Source organism: Eurytemora carolleeae, unplaced genomic scaffold (assembly GCF_000591075.1).
Source record: "Eurytemora carolleeae unplaced genomic scaffold, Eaff_2.0 scaffold93, whole genome shotgun sequence".
NCBI lineage: Eukaryota > Metazoa > Arthropoda > Copepoda > Calanoida > Temoridae > Eurytemora > Eurytemora carolleeae.
Window position 1 is genome coordinate 309,018 of NW_019396929.1, and position 23,038 is coordinate 332,055.

The 23,038-nt window shown below is 29.0% G+C and overlaps 1 protein-coding gene and 1 long non-coding RNA gene across 2 annotated transcripts in view; both read left to right on the plus strand.

Annotated features, from left to right (window-relative positions):
• Positions 1 to 17,994, plus strand: part of LOC111710216 (serine/threonine-protein kinase Nek8) — a 44,438-nt gene extending 26,444 nt beyond the window's left edge. The window contains exons 23-42 of the mRNA XM_023484278.1: positions 119 to 176; positions 849 to 927; positions 1,315 to 1,424; positions 1,881 to 1,957; positions 2,334 to 2,403; positions 2,811 to 2,909; positions 4,407 to 4,526; positions 5,462 to 5,551; positions 5,932 to 5,996; positions 6,635 to 6,713; positions 8,334 to 8,378; positions 9,088 to 9,119; positions 9,607 to 9,643; positions 10,301 to 10,412; positions 10,793 to 10,833; positions 11,748 to 11,777; positions 13,195 to 13,245; positions 14,627 to 14,652; positions 17,491 to 17,578; positions 17,721 to 17,994. Coding sequence (XP_023340046.1) covers positions 119 to 176; positions 849 to 927; positions 1,315 to 1,424; positions 1,881 to 1,957; positions 2,334 to 2,403; positions 2,811 to 2,909; positions 4,407 to 4,526; positions 5,462 to 5,551; positions 5,932 to 5,996; positions 6,635 to 6,713; positions 8,334 to 8,378; positions 9,088 to 9,119; positions 9,607 to 9,643; positions 10,301 to 10,412; positions 10,793 to 10,833; positions 11,748 to 11,777; positions 13,195 to 13,245; positions 14,627 to 14,652; positions 17,491 to 17,578; positions 17,721 to 17,759 — 1,348 coding nt within the window. The 3' untranslated portion in view covers positions 17,760 to 17,994. The remainder of the gene's footprint in view (positions 1 to 118; positions 177 to 848; positions 928 to 1,314; positions 1,425 to 1,880; positions 1,958 to 2,333; positions 2,404 to 2,810; positions 2,910 to 4,406; positions 4,527 to 5,461; positions 5,552 to 5,931; positions 5,997 to 6,634; positions 6,714 to 8,333; positions 8,379 to 9,087; positions 9,120 to 9,606; positions 9,644 to 10,300; positions 10,413 to 10,792; positions 10,834 to 11,747; positions 11,778 to 13,194; positions 13,246 to 14,626; positions 14,653 to 17,490; positions 17,579 to 17,720) is intronic.
• A 521-nt stretch (positions 17,995 to 18,515) lies between these two features.
• On the plus strand, positions 18,516 to 21,372 carry LOC111710231 (uncharacterized). Its single transcript, XR_002767017.1, has 3 exons — positions 18,516 to 18,593; positions 20,959 to 21,004; positions 21,312 to 21,372. It is a non-coding gene; the product is annotated as an uncharacterized LOC111710231 (long non-coding RNA).
• The last annotated feature ends 1,666 nt before the right edge of the window (positions 21,373 to 23,038 follow it).

Sequence of the window (23,038 nt, forward strand, 5' to 3'; positions counted from 1 at the left end):
TATATTTTTGAGCAGCAGTTGGTTTCAGAGTTAACTTTGCTTTTCAGAAAATGTTTTTTTTTTTGACAATGTGCATGCCCCCTCTCCTGTTCTACTGGTAATGCAATTATTATTTTAGTGTTGATGTGGTGGCAATCGGCTGTGGTAGTGAGCATGTTGTGGTTGTGGGGGGACAGGTGTGCGCTACCTTTTTAAAAAAAATATTTATGAAAAGAATAAGTTGATTTCATTGTTACTATTTAACTTTTTAATAGTGGCATGGCAATTTTTTAAACAAAAGGATTTATGGTTGACGAAAAAAAAATATTCTACTTAAACAAATCTGAATTATTTTTTTGCTTGTCTTTTTTAAAATCATTCTTTATAGTAGTATCCTGATAACTTAAGAATGGTTGTTATTTTTGTTCTTACTTCTAGTCTAAAAATTGTTCTGACATTTTAGAAAACTGTAATTATTTTTACTAACAATTATTTAAAAAGTTGAAGTTAAAAATTTAAAAAGACAAAAAAAACAAAAATACAACTTTCATTAAAAAATAGTTATGGAAGATTTCTAATTACCACTGTAGATAAAAAGAGTACATTAATGTTTCATTCAAAACTTGACTTTCAAATTAAAAAAAAAAATTTCAAATGTGTTCTCAAAATGCAAAACATTTTGCAATTCCTACATTGCTAATTTGTATTACCCTAGATGATCTTTTTCATGACAAAATTCTAAATGGTAATATACACTTTGAAGCCAAGAAGAACACAATAAGAATTTTGATAGCACAAATATTAAGGCAAATAAAAGGATATCATTATTTCTTGATTGATAAAATCTTTTGTTAAATAATCTCATTAAGGGGGATGTTTATTCCTGGGGCCGAGGGGCTGCTGGTAGACTAGGTTTAGCATCTGAAGAAGATGTTGCAGCTCCAAAAGGTAACATTTTTTTTTATTTATTCTTTTACCATTGTTGCCTAACCTTGATAACCATATCACCATTTGTGATCAACAGCTTTCAGCAATTTAGAGTAAAATTAAATAGAAGTTCCTAAATAGCTAATGCTTTTGTTCAAGGAATAATATAAGGTTTTTTTAAAGAATCTTTTTTTTCGTTCTTTTATAAACATATTTTATTGAATATGTATCTTCATATAATCAGTTTTATTCTGGAACATATATTTATACTATGAATATCTTTTTTTATATTTAGCTGTTTCCCTAAACACAGAGTATTTCTGTACTACGGCTTTATATTCATATATTTAGCTGTATTCTTGAACTCAAAGGATATCTCTACTATAAATATATATATTTTATATTTAGCTGTTTCCCTAAACACAGAGGATATCTATATTACTGATGTCCGGTGTGGTGGAGATGGCACCATGTTTATATCCCATGATGGTGACCTGTATGCCTGTGGAAGCAACAAGGTGAAATTTTGTCTTGTAAATAAGTAAATGTGTTTTGTTTTAAAACTGGCCAATTTTTTATGAGAATTATTATTCAGCTGCCTCAAAGCATTATAACAACTAAGAACTAGTTTCTAAACAAAAACAAAGATTAAGTAAACAAAGAAGTGATCAAAGTAGAGCCTGCAATTTAGAAGATTCAGGATAATACGACTCATTCTTAACTACTGTTGGTCCATAGTGGGAACTTGGATTTAAGATGCATCTAATTTTGCTCAGAGTTGAGTCCATAAAACCGTATTAATATGTAATTTGGCAGATCTCCCAGCTTTCAATCATGTGGGTTTAAGGAATTAAGACTTGATCCAAAGCTTTTTAATTGTGGGCTCAGGAATGCCAATTTGACACATTTAAATAAAACCCTCCTCTCTCTCCTTGAATATTTTCTAACTATTTTAATTAAATTGTTTTTGTCAGTACAACAAGTTGGGATTAGATGAACCGAAAACATGGTTCTATGATGGAGAAGTCAAGCAAGCCTTAGTACCTACCAGGAAATTAGAAATAAACTATTTCAATTGTCCCAAAAAGGAACGGATTTCTTGACCCTAAGTATAAATTTCTTTTCCCTTTGTTTTTGTAAAAATTGAATTAACATTTGATATTTCAAACCTTGAGTATTTAATCTAGCTGAATTCTAAATATCCAAGTCCAACAATCGTAGGCTGCGAAGATAAACTTTTGGCATGTTTGAATTATGGGAAACGCTATTGCCTATAAAGAATGATACTTTAATGACAAAATGAATTATTGAATATGAAAATTTGCCTCTTAACTCTCATACTGTAATCCATTTTAAGCAATAATTATTTAATTTAAAAATTAAACTATTTAAATAAATTTTTTAAAAGTTTATTTAATTTTCTTCAGAGTAAAACAAATAAAACAAAGAATATATGATGCATCAATGGGAAACAATCATACAATTTGTCTTACAGAGGTAAAATCAAAATAAATACAGAAAAAAAATACTTGCATTGTACAAAAAATTTGGAGTAGAATGGGACAAATCTTGAGTTGAATGGGACCTATGGTTTTGCCTTTATCAAACTCTATTTGTATAACAAGGAGGATAAAGATAAACAAATTTAATATACTTAAATTTTTTTTATATTTCATTTTTTATAATATCAGTATAGCACACTTTTAATTTAGAGTTCTAAATCTTTTTAATGATAATAATAATTTTAATAATTTTATAAGTAACAAATCAGATTTTCCTTTTTTTAATCACGCCATGAAATGCAATCTTTATGCATGTTTTGGGTTTAAAATTATCATCTACTTACATTTTTTTGACAAATGTTAGAACAATTTATTAAATATATATATTTTTTTAACGTTTAGAGTGGAGAGATGATTACTTTTGGACGGAATCATGAAGGTCAACTGGGTCGAGGGAACACAAGACTAACTAGGAGTATTGGAGGAGTCAAGGGCATGCAAGTAGGGTTTCCAATAGAAACGTTTTGCACAAAAAATGTGCAATAATTGCGCAAAAGTTTTCTTACGATTCGAGTAAATGTTGCACGAAATTTTGATTTAATTTCACATTAATGTGCAAAAGCTATTTCGGTCAAATAATTAAGAAAATCTTGGTTTTTGTGCATTTTGTTATTGCTGCTATTTCGTTATTTTGAGCTATTTCCTTATTTTGAGCTATTTTTAAGCTATTTCATTATTTTTTAAGAAAAAATTCCAGAGAGTGAATGAATCTGAAATTAAATCAATCAGAACCTTACTTTACTCCAGTCCACTCTCATCCCTCACTTCTAAGGTTTTAAGTCACCATTTAATTTTAAGACAATTTGGTACAGTTGAATAGGAGATGAGTAACAAACAAACGTACATCCAAACAAGAGAAATGTATACAAATCTATATAGATTATAAATTCATAGATGAGACTAACATTCAGTGATAACTTTTCAGCGTTTTCTCGAAACATATTTATCATAACAAATTTTTAGCATAGAAAGTAACAAACATTTTTACTTTTTCTAAACTATAGAAAATGATAATAATGAATTTTTGTTCATGTAGAAAATACTGCAGATATGGAAGTTGTTTTCAATGAAACTAATTCACGTCATACTGTCCAGATATTTAAATCTTTTATATTTGCAATATGTCATGAAACAACTATTACTTATTTTCGTCTTCATGCAACAAATTTTGCACAATTATGACTTTTATTGTGCATTTATCCAAAATTGTGGGCAAAAAAAAAATATTTATTTCGGACGAATGCGCAATTTTGTGTAAACCTTATTTTGTATCGATATGAAAATGATGCAAATTTCATGCAAAACATGCAAAAAAATTCATTTTGTGCAAAAACGCAAAGCTGTTGCATAAGAGAATCTACTGTTTTGTGGAAACCCTATATGCAGGTTAAGAAAATTTTTTAGTTCGTTCTGAATTTTGTAATTAAAAGATTCACTGTTGACGGAAATTTTAAGCTCATTATTTTATTGGACATTTTGTAAAATAAATGTGACTTTTTCTTAGAAAAGATTAGAGCAGTAAATAATAATTTAAAAGTTTCTGAACAATATTTATATTAATATATATCTGAAAATTTTTCATAAATATTGTACATATATGGTTTCATACATCTGGTTTCAAGTGTTTCTTTGGGATATGTGGGTTACACCTTTTAGATCTTTTACAAATATTTCAAATAAAATAATATTTTTAAAATTCTAGAAATCTTAATTTAAAAAAAATATTTTTATAAATCCAAAAAGATGTTTAGAAAAATGAATGTAAAAGTATTATCCTTTTATATCTCCACAACAAAAACTAAACATAAATAAACAAAAATGATGCATATATTGCAAGTATGCATTTTTTAATATGTGAGCAATATGATGCATGTTCCATATTCACTGATACATGAGTAGGAGCTATATGTACATTGATCAACAAATAATCTATTTTAGAATCGTATTGGGGGAGTAGTTGCTTGTGGTTCCACATTTACTCTAGTCTGTACTGTGGATAATGTACTGCATTTCTGGGGGACTAGGAATATTAGTTCAGTAACAAGACCATCTACACAGGTATATTTATAACAAGGGGCAATTAGAAGCAGTGTGTTGCAACTGGGAACAAACTTAATGAAATAAAGCTTTGTTGCTGAACTAACTACAACTGAGCTGAAAACTTTAGAATGGTGAATATCAAGATGAATGCTTGATCCTCGCTTTTCTTAATATCGAGACTAACCTAATCTTGTACTTGTATCCCCGAAAAGTGTATAAAACTCAACCAATCAGAGTTGAGTATATAAAGCCAATAAATTTGAAATTTTGTGCGCCAAGTAAGATTATATATACAGAAACGGAAGGGACTTTCTAATTTAGAAAAACCGGTTTTTGATTTTTCTCTACTCTATCTGAGAAAGAGTGGTTTAAGAAGAAAATCAAAAGTGTGTCCAATGGATACTCAGATTAAGTAATCGGGATTAAGGATATCTCATTCAAAAGTTTTCAGCTCAGGTTCAAGAAAACTACTAAGAAAATAAACAAAGAAGATGTTCATCCTACTTTATATAGGTTTTGATTCTATCTTTATATTTATTATTTCATTTTATGAAATTAAAGTTTATACTTATCCTGATAAAGTTCTCTTTGAATGATACAGTTATTAAATGAATGTTAGCTGGGCGTTATTTTGGTTATTTTCCTGTTTCACATTTAAATTATACGTATTATGTAGATTTAGGAATTCATTATTTGAATTAAGAAAAACATGTTATTTTCCTTAAATTCAGTCTTGATATGTAATTTAACTTATTTTTTCAATAATTGTTTTAAATATAGAACTAACAGACCTACATACATATCATATTTTGAACTGTTTTCTGATAAATATGCAATGTTTCTTTAGCTTTTGGCTTAAACATTTTTTTTCAAGCAATTCACTTTTAAATACATTTCACTTTTAATTAAATTCACAATATCTAAAATTGACCCTCGGCCTCCACCCTGTTTAGGATGCATTTCATAACTCCTTCAGCTCTCAACAATCAACTCCAACCCAAGAGGAGTTGAATCAGGCAGAACTAGACACAAACATTTTCAGAGTAAGTTATTTTTCAGAACATGTCAGTAGTTAAGTTAGTCATTATTTTAAAAATGAGATTATGTAATTTTAAAGTAAAAGTTGTTATCCATCAAGGTATTTTTAAATTCTTTCAAAATGGTAAGTTCTAAACCTTTGAACTGATTTGAAGGTGAGAAATTCCAAAATTTTTGAGAAAAAGCTTGTTAAAACTTTTTTATTGTTATCATTTATTATTTAGATGTTTTTTTTTTAATTTTGCAGAAAATTAGAAAAACCATATTTTAAGATTGATATTTGTTGAAAGCCCTGTTTGAAATGTGCTTGTACATTAAGAACATCAAAATCTGTTTTTGACAAGAATTAAATGATTTTAAAAATATTTGAATAATATATATTCAGGGAGCAAATATGAATGAGGCTGGAGAGGTAGAATCCAATAACAGAATTCCATCACTGTCCGCACTGTAAGAATTTTTTTTTTTTTACTTTATACAATGAATAAATGGTGCATGAAGTACCTGACAAATCCTAACAAAGCTGTAATTTTCTTATTCTTTTACTTAGCTTCCTGATATGTGATATTGTAGACCTTGGAAATTTCAAACTATGAGTTAATTGCTGGATCAAGTATTTAAATTCTAAAATTTTGAAGGTTTACACCATTTGGTTAAACTAAGGATTAGAATATTAAAGTTGAGGAAAAAATGTTTTCCTTTAAATAATTTAATGTGTATACATGAATAACAGTATTTTTTTCAAAATTTTAAGAATTAGAATTCTTAACAAAAATAATATTCAATTTTACATTGGAAAGACTTTAAAACAAAATGTATCATTTACTGAATCAGAATAATTATAATCAATGGCAACTATGATAATTTACACCTAAGAGCATAGCCAACGAGTTTTTCATTAAATCCCTGGGGGAGGGGGGGGGGGTTAAGTTTCCATGGACTCAACATTTTCTGAAAGTTTTGCGGAATCAATGACATTCCTTTGTAAAAAGCTGCTTAAATTAGTTTGCATGTCAAAAAACTAGCTTTTTATAAAGAAATGAGGATTTAAAGCCTAACTAATCTCAATTAGCTTTTATTTTGATTAGTCATGAGTCAAGTATAACTCTAAAAGATGTGGTACTGGAGCCTCAAGAAATTTTGGCGTTTTATGCTTCAGATACACAGGTTAATAATTTATTAGTTCATTAATTAGATCATGACATAATTATTTAGACTTATACACTGTATCTACTCAATAATCTAGTTTTAAAGTAAAAAAAGAGATATAATCGTATCAAGGGGTAAATTTGTAAAATTAAATTTGTAAAACCTCATATAAAAGCAGGTTTGTGATTTTTACTTGCAAAATACTTTTTAATAGTCACATTTATATCATTACACTTTAAATTAATTTTTTGCTTGTTTACAATTAACTTACAAAATTTCTAAATGTCTTCAATTATCTGTGTCCTTTAAGGATGAGAATTTAAATACAACCTGAGTCCAAAACTAAAGAATGAAATTTTATGACTAAAATGTTAAGTTGCAGCTTCAATGCCACTTCTGACTTTAAACCCCGAAAAACCGCATTCAATTTTGTGATATTTCTATGCATGAAAACTATTCAAGTAGCAACTCATTATTTTTTAGAATTTTAAGCTAGAACCTAAATTTAGCGCATTCTTTAGTTTTAGACTCTGGAATTCTAAAAATATGACGGTCCTGAGATTAAATTATTCATTCTGCCTTATATATGGCTTTCAAGTCTTAATTAATAATATGACAAAGAAAGAAATAAGTTTACAGTCGCAGGGAAAATTGAATAAAAGGAAAAACACATTATATATTCCGTATAGTTGTCTTAGAAGTCCTTTCTTAGTAACCCCTGTATTTTGGATGGTCTGTCCAATAAACTCAATTTTGTACATCAGGCAAACATTTTCTTAAAAATTTCTTTTAATTAGCATTGTTCTCTATGATAATTAATAAGGTTTAAGGTTTAAAAAGGTTCATTAATACTTAATTAAGTGAACATTGTATGATAAAGATAAAAAATTAAGTTTTTTTTCTTGTAAAACAGTTTACTTCATGTTAAATAAATCCACTATTCTTATTACAATTTATGTCTAAATACGCAAAAAATCATTTTATTTTTCCTACATCAAGAAAAAAATATGAATTATTTCAATATTTCAATATTGGTCCCTAGGCACAGATGTGTTTGTACAGCTTTTTTTTAAAATTCGTTTGTTTATCGTTTGTTAAGGACACATTTTGTTCGTTTTCTTTCAGTCATTTAGAAAAAACTTGATATCATTTGTTTCCAAAATATCAATAATTTTCCATTTATTTTGTTCGTTTTCAAACTGTATGACCGTTCAGAAAATTGTTTGTTCAGTGAGATTGTTGATTCAGTTAAATTGTTTGTTCATTAAAAAATCTTTAACGATTTCAAAACCTGCGTTTTTTGATTTATTTCCTATTTTTAGTAAAATAAAACTATATGTTTTTTTTATTTCACTAAACAATTCAACTTTTTTATTCACCGTTTTTGTAGCTTTTCTGAAAACACCATTGAATTCACGAAAATTTTTGTTTATTTAGAAACATTTGTCCAACTCTACCCCGGGGCTTGGCTTATTTACAAAAACTTACAACTTACAACAAATTAAAATCATTTTAAAATAATTCTTCATTCATTTAACATTATAAATTAAATCTAATATCCAATATTATTTTATAGCTAATATGTTCAAATGAAAAAGGTACGTTTCTTCAAGTAAAATCAACAATATAATTTTCTAGTTGGAACGTGGGCATACGATAACACTTACTAGTCTACATTGTCAGGTAAAAACATTATCATTTAAAAAGTTTTATAAATTAATTAGGCAAACTTTGATTTTGCATATTGTACATTTTTATTTGATTTTTAAGTGAATTAGTTTTTGTTCATAAACAATAGACATTTCTTAATATGTTTTTTAAATTTTACTAAAAAGCATAAATCTAAAAGTTTTTTTATTATAAAAAATGATTTTATAATTTCTATTGATTATTTTCATGTAAACTAAAAAATATTTAAAAATTTTACGTCATGGTGCAAAAAGAATGCAAGTCGCAAAGTGCCCAGCCCTAAACATGTCCTATACCTTGGACAATAATATTGTATATTTCAGAATCAGCATATATATTCCTGGTTGTAACTACAACTTGTCCTGTACAATATTATTGTATATTTCAGAATCAGAATATATTCCTGGTTGTAACTACAACATGTCCTGTACAATACTATTGTATATTTCAGAATCAGAATATATTCCTGGTTGTAACTACAACATGTCCTGTACAATACTATTGTATATTTCAGAATCAGAATATATTCCTGGTTGTTACTACAACATGTCCTGTACAATAACATTGTATATTTCAGAATCAGAATATATTCCTGGTTGTAACTACAACATGTCCTGTGCAATAATATTGTATATTTCAGAATCAGAATATATTCCTGGTTGTAACTACAACATGTCCTGTGCAATAATATTGTATATTTCAGAATCAGAATATATTTCTGGTTGTAACTACAACATGTCCTCTACAATATTATTGTATATTTCAGAATCAGATTATATTCCTGGTTGTAACTACAACATGTACTGTGCAATAATATTGTATATTTCAGAATCAGAATATATTCCTGGTTGTAACTACAACATGTCCTGTACAATAATATTGTATATTTCAGAATCAGAATATATTCCTGGTTGTAACTACAACACGTCCTGTGCAATAATATTGTATATTTCATAATCAGAATATATTCCTGGTTGTAACTACAACATGTCCTGTGCAATAATATTGTATATTTCAGAACCAGAATATATTCCTGGTTGTAACTACAACATGTCCTGTACAATAATATTGTATATTTCAGAATCAAAAAATATTCCTGGTTGTAACTACAACATGTCCTGTGCAATAATATTGTATATTTCAGAATCAGATTATATTCCTGGTTGTTACTACAACATGTCCTGTGCAATAATATTGTATATTTCCTGGTTGTAACTACAACATGTCCTCTACCCAGGACAATAATGCAACAAATTCAGGTTTAAATTGGAAATTATAATTTGTCATAATTTTGTGATTTTAAAATAATAACAAGTAAACTCAGAAAAGATTTATTTTGTTCCTAAAACTATGTGTTACTTAAAATCTAGTGATTTAAGTGAAATGGTTCTGTTTACACTTCTCAAAATTGGGCTATTCAAAGTCATAGAGTTTAAAAGTTGTCTTTCCTATTTCGAAGTTTTCTTGTTATCACTGTATGTATAATGCACTGTACAATGAGAACCAGAAAACTGTAGAATAGGTTTGACGACATTATAGTAATCATTTGTGTTTGATGTTGTTACTAAGCAAATTGTCTTACAAGTAACTTATCTTAAATCACTTATTAAGGTAAATGGTTCTGTTTACACTCCATGGTGTTTTTTATGTTCATTGGACTATTTGTATATATTACAAACCACTTCATATGATTAAAGGTCGGCATGGTACTTCAGATGAACTGGAGTTTTTATGTTGTACTATTTTCAGTTCATGTTGTACTATATTCAATTCATGTTGTACTATATTCAGTTCATGTTGTACTATTTTCAGTTCATGTTGTACTATTTTCAGTTCATGTTTTACTATTTTCAGTCCATGTTGTACTATTTTCAGTCCATGTGTAATACTTTCAATTCATGTTAAACTATTTTAAGGAAGTTTCTGAGGAAACTGATGAGAAGATTGGTAGTGAAGAAAATGATGATGATGATGATGCTGAGGATTATGTTTATGATGATGACAGAGAAAAAGAGAGACAAAATTTGGGTAATAGATGATTTAAGATCATAATTCAAAACTAAGTTCTACCCGCTAACTCTGATTTGTTGAATACAATTTATCTTTGCAATAGGATGCTGTGGACCTTTTATATTTCAAACTATAAATTGTTTTTACGATATCAGATTGCAAAGTTATAGGGATTTATACAGTTTAAGTTTGTAGTAAAAACTCAGTGCTTTTGTTTGAAGTTTTTAAAACTAAAATTCTTCAATTCCTATCCCAGTTAAGCTATTTTGTCAAAATTTTTAGATGAGAGAGGGGGGAGGGAAGATAATACAATTTTAAAAAACTGTTTTCTTATGAAATTGTAAATATGAAGAAGAGTTTTATTATGAAGCATATTTTTTATTTTATTTTTTTTACAGAAAATTCGTTTGTTCCTGACTGGTTAAGAGCAGAATTGGAGGTTAAGTAACAATGATTTCTTTTATAAACAAATATTTCTCTTTCATTTATTTTGTTTCTTATTAACAAAGCTTATTTTCCAAGCATAGACATGCACTTTACAGATTTACCCAAAAATAATGTGACTGTAAAGACGACCTTAAACTTTTAAAATATGATGATTCCATGACTAGATCTAATTTTCTGCTTTAAATGGTCCTTTTTAAATTGCAGTTGCAGGTAATCATGAATATAAGTAAATAGATAGTATACATTCTCCTCTCTATGCCCTATAGTATACGACTTCAAGTAGGTTCTACAATTTTATTGGATCTGTAAATGCGTCGAAAAATGATAAAAATAAAACAAATATTTATTGTCTTACATTAACTTTGTTACCCCACTGTTAACAAACAAAAGTTTCTTGAAAATTAATAAAAATTTCAAAGGAATTGAGTCTTTGCCACAACCCCAAATTTTCTAAACCCAATAACTTTGCAGCTTTTTAATTAAAACCTTTGATATTTCAAACTTAGATTATTTGGTCTAACATAAAGTGATAGTTTGAAATATTTAAGGTCTACGACTTTGGCTTGCAAAGATATAGGGATTAGCAAATCATAGTTTGTGGCAAAGACTCAATTCCTTAGTAAATATATTTGATGTGCCTTCAATTAATCAGAAGAATTTTTTTTTTGAAGATGTATTCTTCATTCATTTTTTTTAATTCATTGCAATTCTAAAAAGTTTCAATCTCTGGTAATGATGCACAAAAAAATTAAAATGGCTGTTTTTGAACAATTATTTAATTTTTTTTTCTTCATGAAAATGTTTAATTAAGTAAGTTTTGGATTTTGAATTCATAATTAGAATTTATTTAATACGCAAAAAAACTGTTTTCATTCTCAACATTTATGTAATAGAATTTAATTTTAGGATGCAGAAACAAGAGAATCAAGGAAAAAGGTAACACAAAGGCTATAGGTAGGGGTGGAAGTTTTTCACTTTTAAAAAAAATAGAATTGATCGTTTCGTTATTGACGTAGAAGAAAAGAAAAACTAACCAATAGTTTTTATGACGGATCGTTTTTAACAAGGATTGTTTTCTAAAATAAAAAAAAGAAGAAATTGTTATTTAATTCGTTAACGTCTAACGATTGTTGACAGCGACCCTCCTTCAACGACCTACCCAACCATATTAAAATCAATTTTAGGTCGGAAAACATTATTATGAAATCAAATCGTTTCAAACTGTAATATTATTTTTCTTTAAAACTTTAATTTCATCGTTACGTTTTTTGTTTGTCAGAAGTTCAGAGCTTAAAATTAAACATTCATATTTTAGTCTCCTTAACCCTATCCTGGCTGGGCTATTTTTGTCTAATATACCGCTAAATCATAGGCAATGGAGTGGAAAACATCACCCCCTCCCCCCTACGATTTTACCCTAATATTTGAGATGCATATGTCATTAGTCCAACTTTTCAAGGCCTGCTCATTAGACCTACAACTTTAATAGTTTATAAGGTGCAAGGGAGGATTTTAAAAAGTGCAAAAAGTACGTCAGAAAAATGTTCAAAAATAATTATTTTTAATTTTGACAAACAGTAATATGTGACACATGCGATTACATCCACTTTTCAAAAATAAAAATAAAAATATTAAGGATTTATGACTTTTTTAAAACACCGACCTGCTGTTTGAAAAAATCAAAATTTGTTTACATTTATTATGTTGAAAAAGTCGAGAGGTTTTAGCGTTCTATAATGTAAGCCGTTTTAAAGTTATTTAGAAAAAAAAATATAACGGGAATTAAAACAATAATGTGCAAAATTCTTGCAATTTTGCAATAATCGAAATATTTATTGCAAAATCCAGATATTTAGCAAAAAAGTACAAAAATAAAAATAAAAATTTAAACGCCCTTGCAAATTTATCTATGCAAAAATATTTGCAAAATTTTCCAAACCCTAAATTTTTAATTAAGAAAAACTAAAAATTTCTTGGCAAAAATTCACGGTGAAATCTACTGACTGGAAGTAGGTTTAATTTAAATTTAGCCTGGTATGGGTAAAGGCAGTAAATAAAGGAAGTAGGTAAAAATTCCAGCTTTTAGCCTTAAGTGAGGATCATGTGTTAGTTAGAAAACTTTTTAAGTTATCGCAAGAAAACTATAGAAGGGGGGGGGGGGGGAAAGGTGTCTCAATAACATCCCCCCGGCCCCAGTCGGAATAGGGTTAAGAATTGTATTTGGTTGCCTTTAACTTAAAAGGTCATTTGGGATTCCATTGACAATCCTTTTGAAAACTGTAAATAAAGATAATAAAGTTTGAAAGAAATAAATTAAAAGTTGTTTTATTTATTTTATCTAAAGTATTTGTAGAGAAAGCGAAGGAAAAAGAAGGCAAGGCTAGAGCATGAAGAGGAGAACAAAGTAAGTTGTTTAATTGAAAAATATCAATATCAATTATAGAAGTACATTTATTGCTTCTAGATATAATTACATGATAAATAACGAGTGTATAAAAGGAGAAGAGATTGACTAGGTCTTCTCTAGTTCCAAGATCCACTGATTTGTGGATTTCATAATCCTCTTTCGGGGATTTCATCGTCAACAATATTTACTTTTATGCCTTGTTAGTGTTCTAGTTACATATTCAGCCTTCAGAGCTTTGACAAAGTAATTCTAAATTCTGTTAGATTAAATAATCTAAATTTAAATATCAAAGGTTTTTACTATCGTGTTGATATTGGGATTAAAAAATATTTTTTTTTGTGTCAAAGACTCAATTCCTTTTTACTTTAAATCTAATTTTTTGGTTTTCATCTTTCATGAAAGCTAGAAACTCTTGTAATAGATACCTTTAATCTCGTTTGCTTAATCTCAATATCCACTGTGAACACTTTTGATTTTCTGCTTAATCCTCTCTTTTGGATATCCCTGCTGGGTTCCGACCCAAAAGATTTTTCCCATTGATTGTCTGCAAAATGTTTTACTTTTGGCCTTAGATTGGATGATCGGTTTATCCAAGTGACACTCTGATAATCTGTTGAATTTGAATCGTTTGAATTTAATGTCCAAATAAAGATTAGATTAATCTGCAGAAAAAAAGATGAGATCAAGTATTTATTTCGATATCCATTATTCTAAAGTTTTCAGCCTTGGGCCTTTGGATAATAATCTTGGATAAAATTTTAAAAATATTGAAGTAAGATTGATTTCAAACAAAAAGTTTAGTATTCACATTATTATAAAAATTGTAAATGTAAATATTAAAAGAAATCTAAAAAAATGGTTCACGTACGTACTCTGTACGTCCTATAGTCGTACAGTAAAGGTGCAATTTTCATCCTGTTGAGAGGGTTTTATTGATTTGAATCCAAAATTAAGGCATATTTTGATGAAACACATTTTTTTCAACATTAATGGTAAACTTAAACTACGTATTTATTTTATGAAGAATTTAACCGTTTATTCTGATTTATATTTTGTATTTTTGAAGCTAAGTTTATCTAATTATGCGTATTTTATAATCATATATATTTGATATATAAAATATATTGTTTCATAGTATCTCTGAATACCAAGATGTAAGCTAGAGCCAGATTATTATTATTTTATACTCTTCACATATTTTATTTTATTATCTTTATATATCCTTCTTTATCTGTATTATTCTTTTTCATATAGACATATTTCTTATAAATAAGAACTGTACACGTATGCCCCTCCACTTATGGAGTGTCACGTTCAATTAACAACGGGTTCCCTTCGAGGGAATTTTTAACACTTTTGAACAACACTTTTTTTACAGGAAAAAGCACCGAAAGAATCACCAAGGTAAGTTTTATGTTTTAAGTTTAAACTAGAAAAAACATTAAAAATGTTATTTTTTTCCGATTTGTTGTTCACAGGAGAATTTAATTAATTAGAGAATGTTTGCTGAACCACCTATCACTGGTTTGAATCGGGATCCACCTGATTCAAAGTTAAAGTTTAGTGAGAATTTGAATCGGTGAAACAGGATTTGAATCGGCATTAGGCAGTTTAGCAACCTTTTAAATTCATCAAATTCGATCCTTAAAAACAGATTACGCGCATTCTGGCAATCAACCATTGGCACAAAACATATTTGTTTGTGTATTCTTATTTGCTAATTTGTTAAACTATTAAAACATATATAAATAGAATACTGATTACTACAAGGAAAACGAAGTATAAAAATATCATTTTTAATCGTAAAAAGGGTTTTAATAATTTGCTCCATTTTTTCAGAAATTCATCTTTTTATATGTTTTCAAAGTTCAAATGTTTTTTGATCAATAATCAATTTTGATGATTAATCAATACTCAATCAGTATTTATCAATAATCAAAGCTCGATCAATGTTGAAAATAATCAAAAGCTTGATCAATAATCAAATCTCGATCAATATTGATCAATAATCAAAGCTCGATCAATATTGATCAATTATCAAAGCTCGATCAATATTGATGATTAATTAATACTCAATCAATATTGATCATCAATCAAAACTCGATAAATTTTTATCATTAAACAAAGCTGAATCAATATTGATCATTAATTAAAGTTCAATCAATATTAATCAATAATCAAAGATCAATCAATATTTATCATTAATCAAAAATCATTGATAAAAACTTGACCAATATTTAACATCAATAAATGTTCGATCAATATATCAAAGATTTAATTTTGTTAAAACGAGTACGCTAATTTGACAAGGAAAAAGTATGTTAATGTTAATAAATGTTTAACGTCTAAAAATTAAAATAATGGAAAACAATTATGGATTAACTGACTAATTTCAGAAAGAATTTAGATAATCCTCTTGAAGTTGCTAATCGTTTTAAAAATAATGGAAAAACTATGGTTTATCGAATATTTTTTATTTATCAAATCTAGCCGACCCTCGTTTCAGAGAAAAAAATAAGGGTAAAAACTAACAAACTATTCGTTTTGATCTTTTAAAAAAACGAAAAAAGGAACGACAATATTAAAAACGACCTTTCGTTCTCCTTTTTTTTCTACATTTTTTCGATCGGGACGTTTTTCAGAAAAACTGAAACCCCTGTTAACACTGCACGAGGGAAAGTAGTATTTGTATGCTGTTGCGTTAAAAAATAATTGTGTTAATCAAAATTAGTTTAAAAAGTATAGTTTATTTTATGACTTTTGTTAGGATCATTAAATGATTGTAAAGGAATTGAGTTTTTGCCACAAACTCAAATCTTCTGATCCCAATATCTTTGCAACCTGATGGTGCAAACCTTTGATATTTCAAACTTAGCTTATTTAATCTTTAAGTATTAATAGTTTGAAATATCTAAGGTCTACGGCATTGGGTTACAAAGATATAGAGATTAGAAAATCAGAGTTTGTGGCAAAAACTCAACTCCTTTGCAAATACGCTTCATGACCTGTTTATAATTGTTTTAAGTTTCTCAGTAGCAATTATAATGTAGAAACATATCATTAATACTAAATGAATCCTGATTGTATCATAAAATATTAGAGTATTAGCTCAACAATCCCTCTGTGCAGTGCTGTTCACTCCCTTTGAGGCTGTAAAACTTATTGTACATCTATACTAAATAATGGTTGCATGATTCTAAGCTTTCCATACAAAGTTGTGTACGGTATGCACACAGTCAATTTTAAAGATTGATTTATCCCTAAAATGCAAGTTCCTTTTAATTCAGAGTTAACCGTAACGCATGAGACTTTTAAGACGACTGTACGTAATGTATCTGTCTGTTTCCTCATTCATGATTCCCTGCAACTGTATAGACACCTTATTAAATAAGCCTTAAAAAGAATGTAATCAAGACAAAAGACTTAATTTAAACTTAGGATCGTAATATTTAAAGAGTTTCAAGTCGTCTTTGCAGACTCCTTCTTTCGGAACTATTCCACACGTTTAAACCTCGCCGGAGCTACTATCGATAATACAATACCTAATTCTATGTGAACCACATAATGATGTCGTCTCACACTTGCTCATCAATTCACTAGCTACTTGATGTTGAAATTAAAGCCAAATTATTTTTTGTCTTAAAAGGACTGTAAGCGCAGTTCCAAAGGACTCTTAATACAAAGATGGCCATGACCGATTTACAAAGTTATTCTAAAAGCCGTTATTTGATCGGAGATGGGAACTTTTGAATGGGATATCCTTAATTCTGATCGGATAATTAATCTGGAGATTAAAAATGAGTGGAGAACAAGCAATATTTAATCTGCAGATTAAGAAAAAGAGTGGATTAAGCCTTAATCCCGATATCCACCATTCTAAAGTTTTCAGCTCGGAACTGTAAAAGATATATAATTTATACTTGATCAGACAAAGCTTTCGAGGGTACCGTTGTAAATTGGGCAATGCCATCTTTGCATGCATACAAACTACAAATCGTTTATTAAACGAATTTTTGTCCTTAAAATCACTAATTTTGATTTTAATTAAGAGTGTGGAGGCAGGATGGTCACTTGAAATTACACTTACGCTTACAGTCTTCATGTGTAAAGAAGCACCCTGACAATTTATGAAGTTTAATTAACGAATAATTTTCTTCATTTTACAAATGGTTGCTTTTCGCATTGTCGCATTAATGTTGTATTTCTTACTTTTAAACACTTTTTGTAATTTCATATCTTTAGGAGTTCTAAAAATCCGGAAGAAGGCAAAAAACAAGGAAAAGAGAAAAAAGAATCTGTTCCTCATCCTCATTTTATAATTGATACTGAGGTATAATATACTCAAAAAGTATTCACTAAAATTAAATGTTTAACAAATATTTTACTGTCCCGAAATCAGAACTTTTGTTTGAAGTATCTTTCATCTTTAACCCATGATATCGATATCCAATTTGACTACTTTTATATATGAGGATAAATGCCTGATACACGAGGGTATGACTACCAGGTGATATTTAGGAAGAATTAAATTAGTTTAAACATAAGATTGAGATTAGTTATGATAACATTTCCTTAAAAATAACATAGTAACATGAAATAGCAGTTTAAACAGTGTAAGTCCTGTGTTTTACAATCCTTTAAAGAAATCCAATATTCTAGTTTACTGCCAATATACTTTATACCTATTCAACATCTTGTTTATGTTTATACACTACTCTGTAGATATAAATTAAATTTATTTCTAGCTTTCAGTGAGCAATCTAAGGTCCCTTTTTTAAATTACTTTTGATAGGATGTTAACATCATTCATATCAAAAAATGATTTTTTTATTTCTTTCAAATCAAGATTGAAAAATAGAAACTTTTCTTCAATTCTAACAATAAAAAACCGATTTTTTTAACAACAACATGATTTGTTTTCAATTAAATTTGACAATATTAAAATATGTAACAAATGAGTTGATTCTTTGCCACAAACTCTGATTTTCTTATCCCTATATCTTTGAAACCAAATGTTGTAAGCCTTTAATACTTCAAACTTATATTATTTGATCTAACAGAACTCATAGTTTGAAATATCAAAGGTCTACGACATTGGAATCTAAAGATATAGAGTTTAGAAAATCAGAGTTTGTTGCAAAGACTCAACTCCTTTACATTTTATATCAAACAGAAATTCATGCTTTTTCGACCTTTAAACTGTTTACCCATTTTTTGCCTGCATTAGCATTATCATTAATAACATTTTTTTAAATTCAATCTATTTTTCAGGAAATAATGTTAGAGGCAGAGTTAGCAGTGAGAGCTAGAGAGGAGGCACTAAACCAGGAACTCTCTAGGCTTAGGTAAGCAAATTAATTCTCAGAAAATATGTAGACTGTTAACCTTATACCGATTATATATATATTGCGGGGGGGGGGGGGTGTTCCCCCCTTATGATTTACCCTTAAAGTTAAGACAGAGGAGTGTAATGCATGTCCAAAGTTTAACTTTTCAAGACCTGCTCATTAATAATATATTGATTTGGGTGCTAGGGAGGGTATACAAATTTCAAAAGGACGTCGAAAAAATGTTGATTTTTACCTATGACCTATTTATCATAATGTGACAAATGCTAAAACATAAATTTTTTAAAGGCTTTTCAAAAAAAATAAGATCTGTAGCTTTAATGATAAAAAAGTTATTTACTATTTTTGACTTCTTTGGAACACCGACCAGCCGTTTTACCGTCATCCACCCTACCCCATGCATAACAAAATTGGTTCACAACTATGGAGTTAGAAAAGTGAAGAAGTTTGAGGTTTCTAGTACAGTGTAAGCAGTTTTTAAGTTATCAAGAAAAATCACAGTAGGGTTGGAAAATACCCCCCCCCCCCTCTCAATCTTGATAGAGTTATTGGCTTGGGAACTCTCAACACTCAGGCATTAGGAACTCTCCATGATATTGATAAGAATAAGAATTCTCCAAGGTTAAGATATTTTTATGGCCGATCTCCAGGTAAATAATAGCTTAGGAATTTACCAGGTTTAGATAAGAATAGTAACTATAAAGGTATAGATAAGAATAGGAACTATAAAGGTTGAGATAAGAATAGGAACTATAAAGGTTTAGATAAGAATAGGAATTTACCAGGTTTAGATAAAAATAGGAACTATAAAGGTATGGATAAGAATAGTAACTATAAAGGTATAGATAAAAATAGGAACTATAAAGGTTTAGATAAGGTAAGAATAGGAATTTACCAGGTTTAGATAAGGTAAAAATAGGAATTTACCAGGTTTAGATAAGAATAGAAACTATAAAGGTTTAGATAAGAATAGGAACTTAAAAGGTTTAGATAAGAGTAGGAACTATGAAGGTTTAGATAAGAATAGGAACTATAAAGATTTAGATAAGAATAGGAACTATAAAGGTTTAGATAAGAATAGGAACTATAAAGGTTTAGTTAAGAATAGCAATTATAAAGGTTTAGATAAGAATAGGAACTATAAAGGTTTAGATAAGAAAAGCAATTATAAAGGTTTAGATAAGAATAGGAATTATAAAGGTTTAGATAAAAATAGGAACTATAAAGGTTTGGATGAGAATAGGACGTATAAAGGTTTAGATAAGAATAGGAACTATAAAGGTTTAGATAAGAATAGCAATTATAAAGGTTTAGATAAGAATAGAGGTTCCGATAATTAAGCAAAGGAACTCTCCAGATTTTAATAAGCAAATAAACGCTCTATAGGTTTTGATAAGCAAAGATACTCTCTAGGTTTAGATAGGCAAGGGAATTCTCCAGGTTACGATCAGCAGAGGCATTCTCCAGATTTAGATAAGAAAAGATACTCTCTAGGTTTAGATAAGCAAGGGAATTCTCCAGGTTACGATCAGCAGAGGCATTCTCCAGATTTAGATAAGCAAAGATACTCTCTAGGTTTAGATAAGAAAGGGAATTCTCCAGGTTACGATCAGCAGAGGCATTCTCCAGATTTAGATAAGCAAAGATGCTCTCTAGGTTTAGATAAGCAAGGGAATTCTCCAGGTTACGATCAGCAGAGGCATTCTCCAGATTTAGATAAGAAAAGATACTCTCTAGGTTTAGATAGGCAAGGGAATTCTCCAGGTTACGATCAGCAGAGGCATTCTCTAGATTTAGATAAGAAAAGATACTCTCTAGGTTTAGATAAGCAAGGGAATTCTCCAGGTTACGATCAGCAGAGGCATTCTCCAGATTTAGATAAGAAAAGAAACTCTCCAGGTTTAGATAAGCAACCTCCTCCAATAAAGCTTTTTTGCCCCTATTTTTTTGTTTTGTCTCCCTAAAGGGGTCAATTTTGAGGTTTTCTTCCTGGTGGGGTTTCCTTCAGATTTAGAAAACATATAGGTTTTGATAAAAAAAATCAATCTCAATGGTTTCATGGGATTGTCCGATTCACAATCTGACTTAAAAAGTGAAAGATATCGTCATTTTTTAAAAGCTTTTAGGTTTAATTTGGACATTTTTTTTCGCCACTTGTGTAGCAAAATTTCGTCCATTTTCTGGGTAACCACAATAAAAAAAATCTAGTTTTAAAATAGACAAACATGAATTTACGTCCATTCATTACTTATCAAACATAGCTTTTAAGTGAACTTTATAAATAAAGGTTGACTTGATATAACGTCTCTAGACGTTTCTAGACCCTTTAAATATTAATCTTAATCTATTTTTTATTCTGTAGAGACGAACTGGACAAACAGAGAGAGATGCAAAGTGAATATCAACAGGTCAATCAAAAATGTCACTCACCTACATCCATTACCACCCCCCCTTAATCCCCTAACTGAATTATCCATTCCTCCCCTATTATGCACACTGTAAAAAAAAATATTTTGGTAATATATAACTTTTTGAAAGATTTTCTAAAGTACGAAGATTCTGTTAGAAATTACTTATACAGAATGTCAGCTAGGTTTATCACAATTTGTGAGACAATAGTAACATTCTTTTCATAACTTTGAACAAAATGTTCATATATTTGAGGCGCCCTTATACATTAATTCAAATTACTTTTCTAAAAATAATTTTTTTTAGGCGAAATCAGCTGAATCCGAGAGTTCCAATTGTATTATTCAATAATGTGTTCGGAGGATAGAATATATATCAGTTCCAATTGTATTATTCAATAATGTGTTCGGAGGATAGAATATATATCCGAGAGTTCCAATTGTATTATTCAATAATTAGTTCGGAGGATAAAATATATATCCGAGAGTTCCAATTGTATTATTCAATAATGTGTTCGGAGGATAGAATATATATCCGAGAGTTCCAATTGTATTATTCAATAATTAGTTCGGAGGATAAAATATATATCCGAGAGTTCCAATCGTATTATTCAATAATTAGTTCGGAGGATAAAATATACATCCGAGAGTTCAATGCTAAAATCGATTATTTCGTTTTTATTATTATATTGAATTTCTTATTTCTTTGAATTTATTCGCAGATTTCTTCAAATTCTTCAAATGTTGTCTTTTCAATACTAATTCTAGAAAATATGCAAAAAATCTTTGTGAATAATGAGAAAATATAAACTAATAATTGAACAAGATTACTTCGATGATAAGATTAATTTTCATTTTCTCAACGTTCCTATACATGACGTCTGTAGTTTATTGTAGAATATTTTTACATTTTATGTCGTCTATATTTAATAATTTAAATAAAAAAAGAAATTCCGAAAACGTATCCACCCCCAAAGTAGGAGTTTTAAACGTCGAATTTGCGCTCAAACTCGGGATTTACAGATCTTTAAAAAGTTTAGTATGTCTCAAATAAATCCAAAAGAAGTTTTCCACATAGCCGGTCACTTCCTTTAAACAAACTTTTATGCTGGTAAGACCGAGTTTGTTTATATTTCTCCTGCAGTACACTTTTTTGTAAACAAAGAAATGGGAGTTCCTGGGACCGAATTTACTGAATTTGAGCTGGGTGGCTGAATGAATGGTTAGAGTCTGTTCAACTCTTGAATCTCCGTTTCAAAGCTAAAGATTTATGAGGATTTGAATCAGTGATTCAAGATTTTAACCGGCGAAATGCGGTTCAGCTATCTCTCCAATTAATTAAATTTGGTCACTGGTATACAGCACGTAAAACTAACTACAACGATATGCATCTTGTTTTATCGGAATGTTTTCAATTATAATTTTATCTCTCGTTCCAAATCCGTCAAAAATAGCGTAATAGACTTTATATACTTAAATATTAAAAATATACAGCCCAGATAAAAAATATAAAATAGCAAATACTAAAAATCATACATTTAATGGATGAAACTGGGTTCTAACGTTAGGACTATCTGGATATTGAACCAGGACCTCTGGTTTACCGTGATAGGGTTGCCCACAAAGAATGAAACTTTACAAACGACAGTACTAAATTCACATTGTCTGTGTTCTTATATTTTTGACTCCTTGCAATGGTATACTAATTACTTTCTTTGCCCAATCATTAAAAATGCTATAAAAAGACTCGTCTGTATAATCTCATTCTTTGTGGGAAACCCTGTATCTGTATTACCAAGGAATGTAAAAGGAACTGAACCATAAAATAATGTTTACTGCAGTTTCTGGGAGTAATGTAAACAAAGCTGGACAGCACTGCACGTGTTTACATTTCTTCTAGTAACTGCATTACACCTAATTTTATTCATGTTTTATTCCTTGTTTATTTCTAACCAGAGATAAGAAAGTTACAGAGATTGATTAACACCTATAATATGTGATATTTTCCACAGCATGTTCTATTGTGTACAAGTA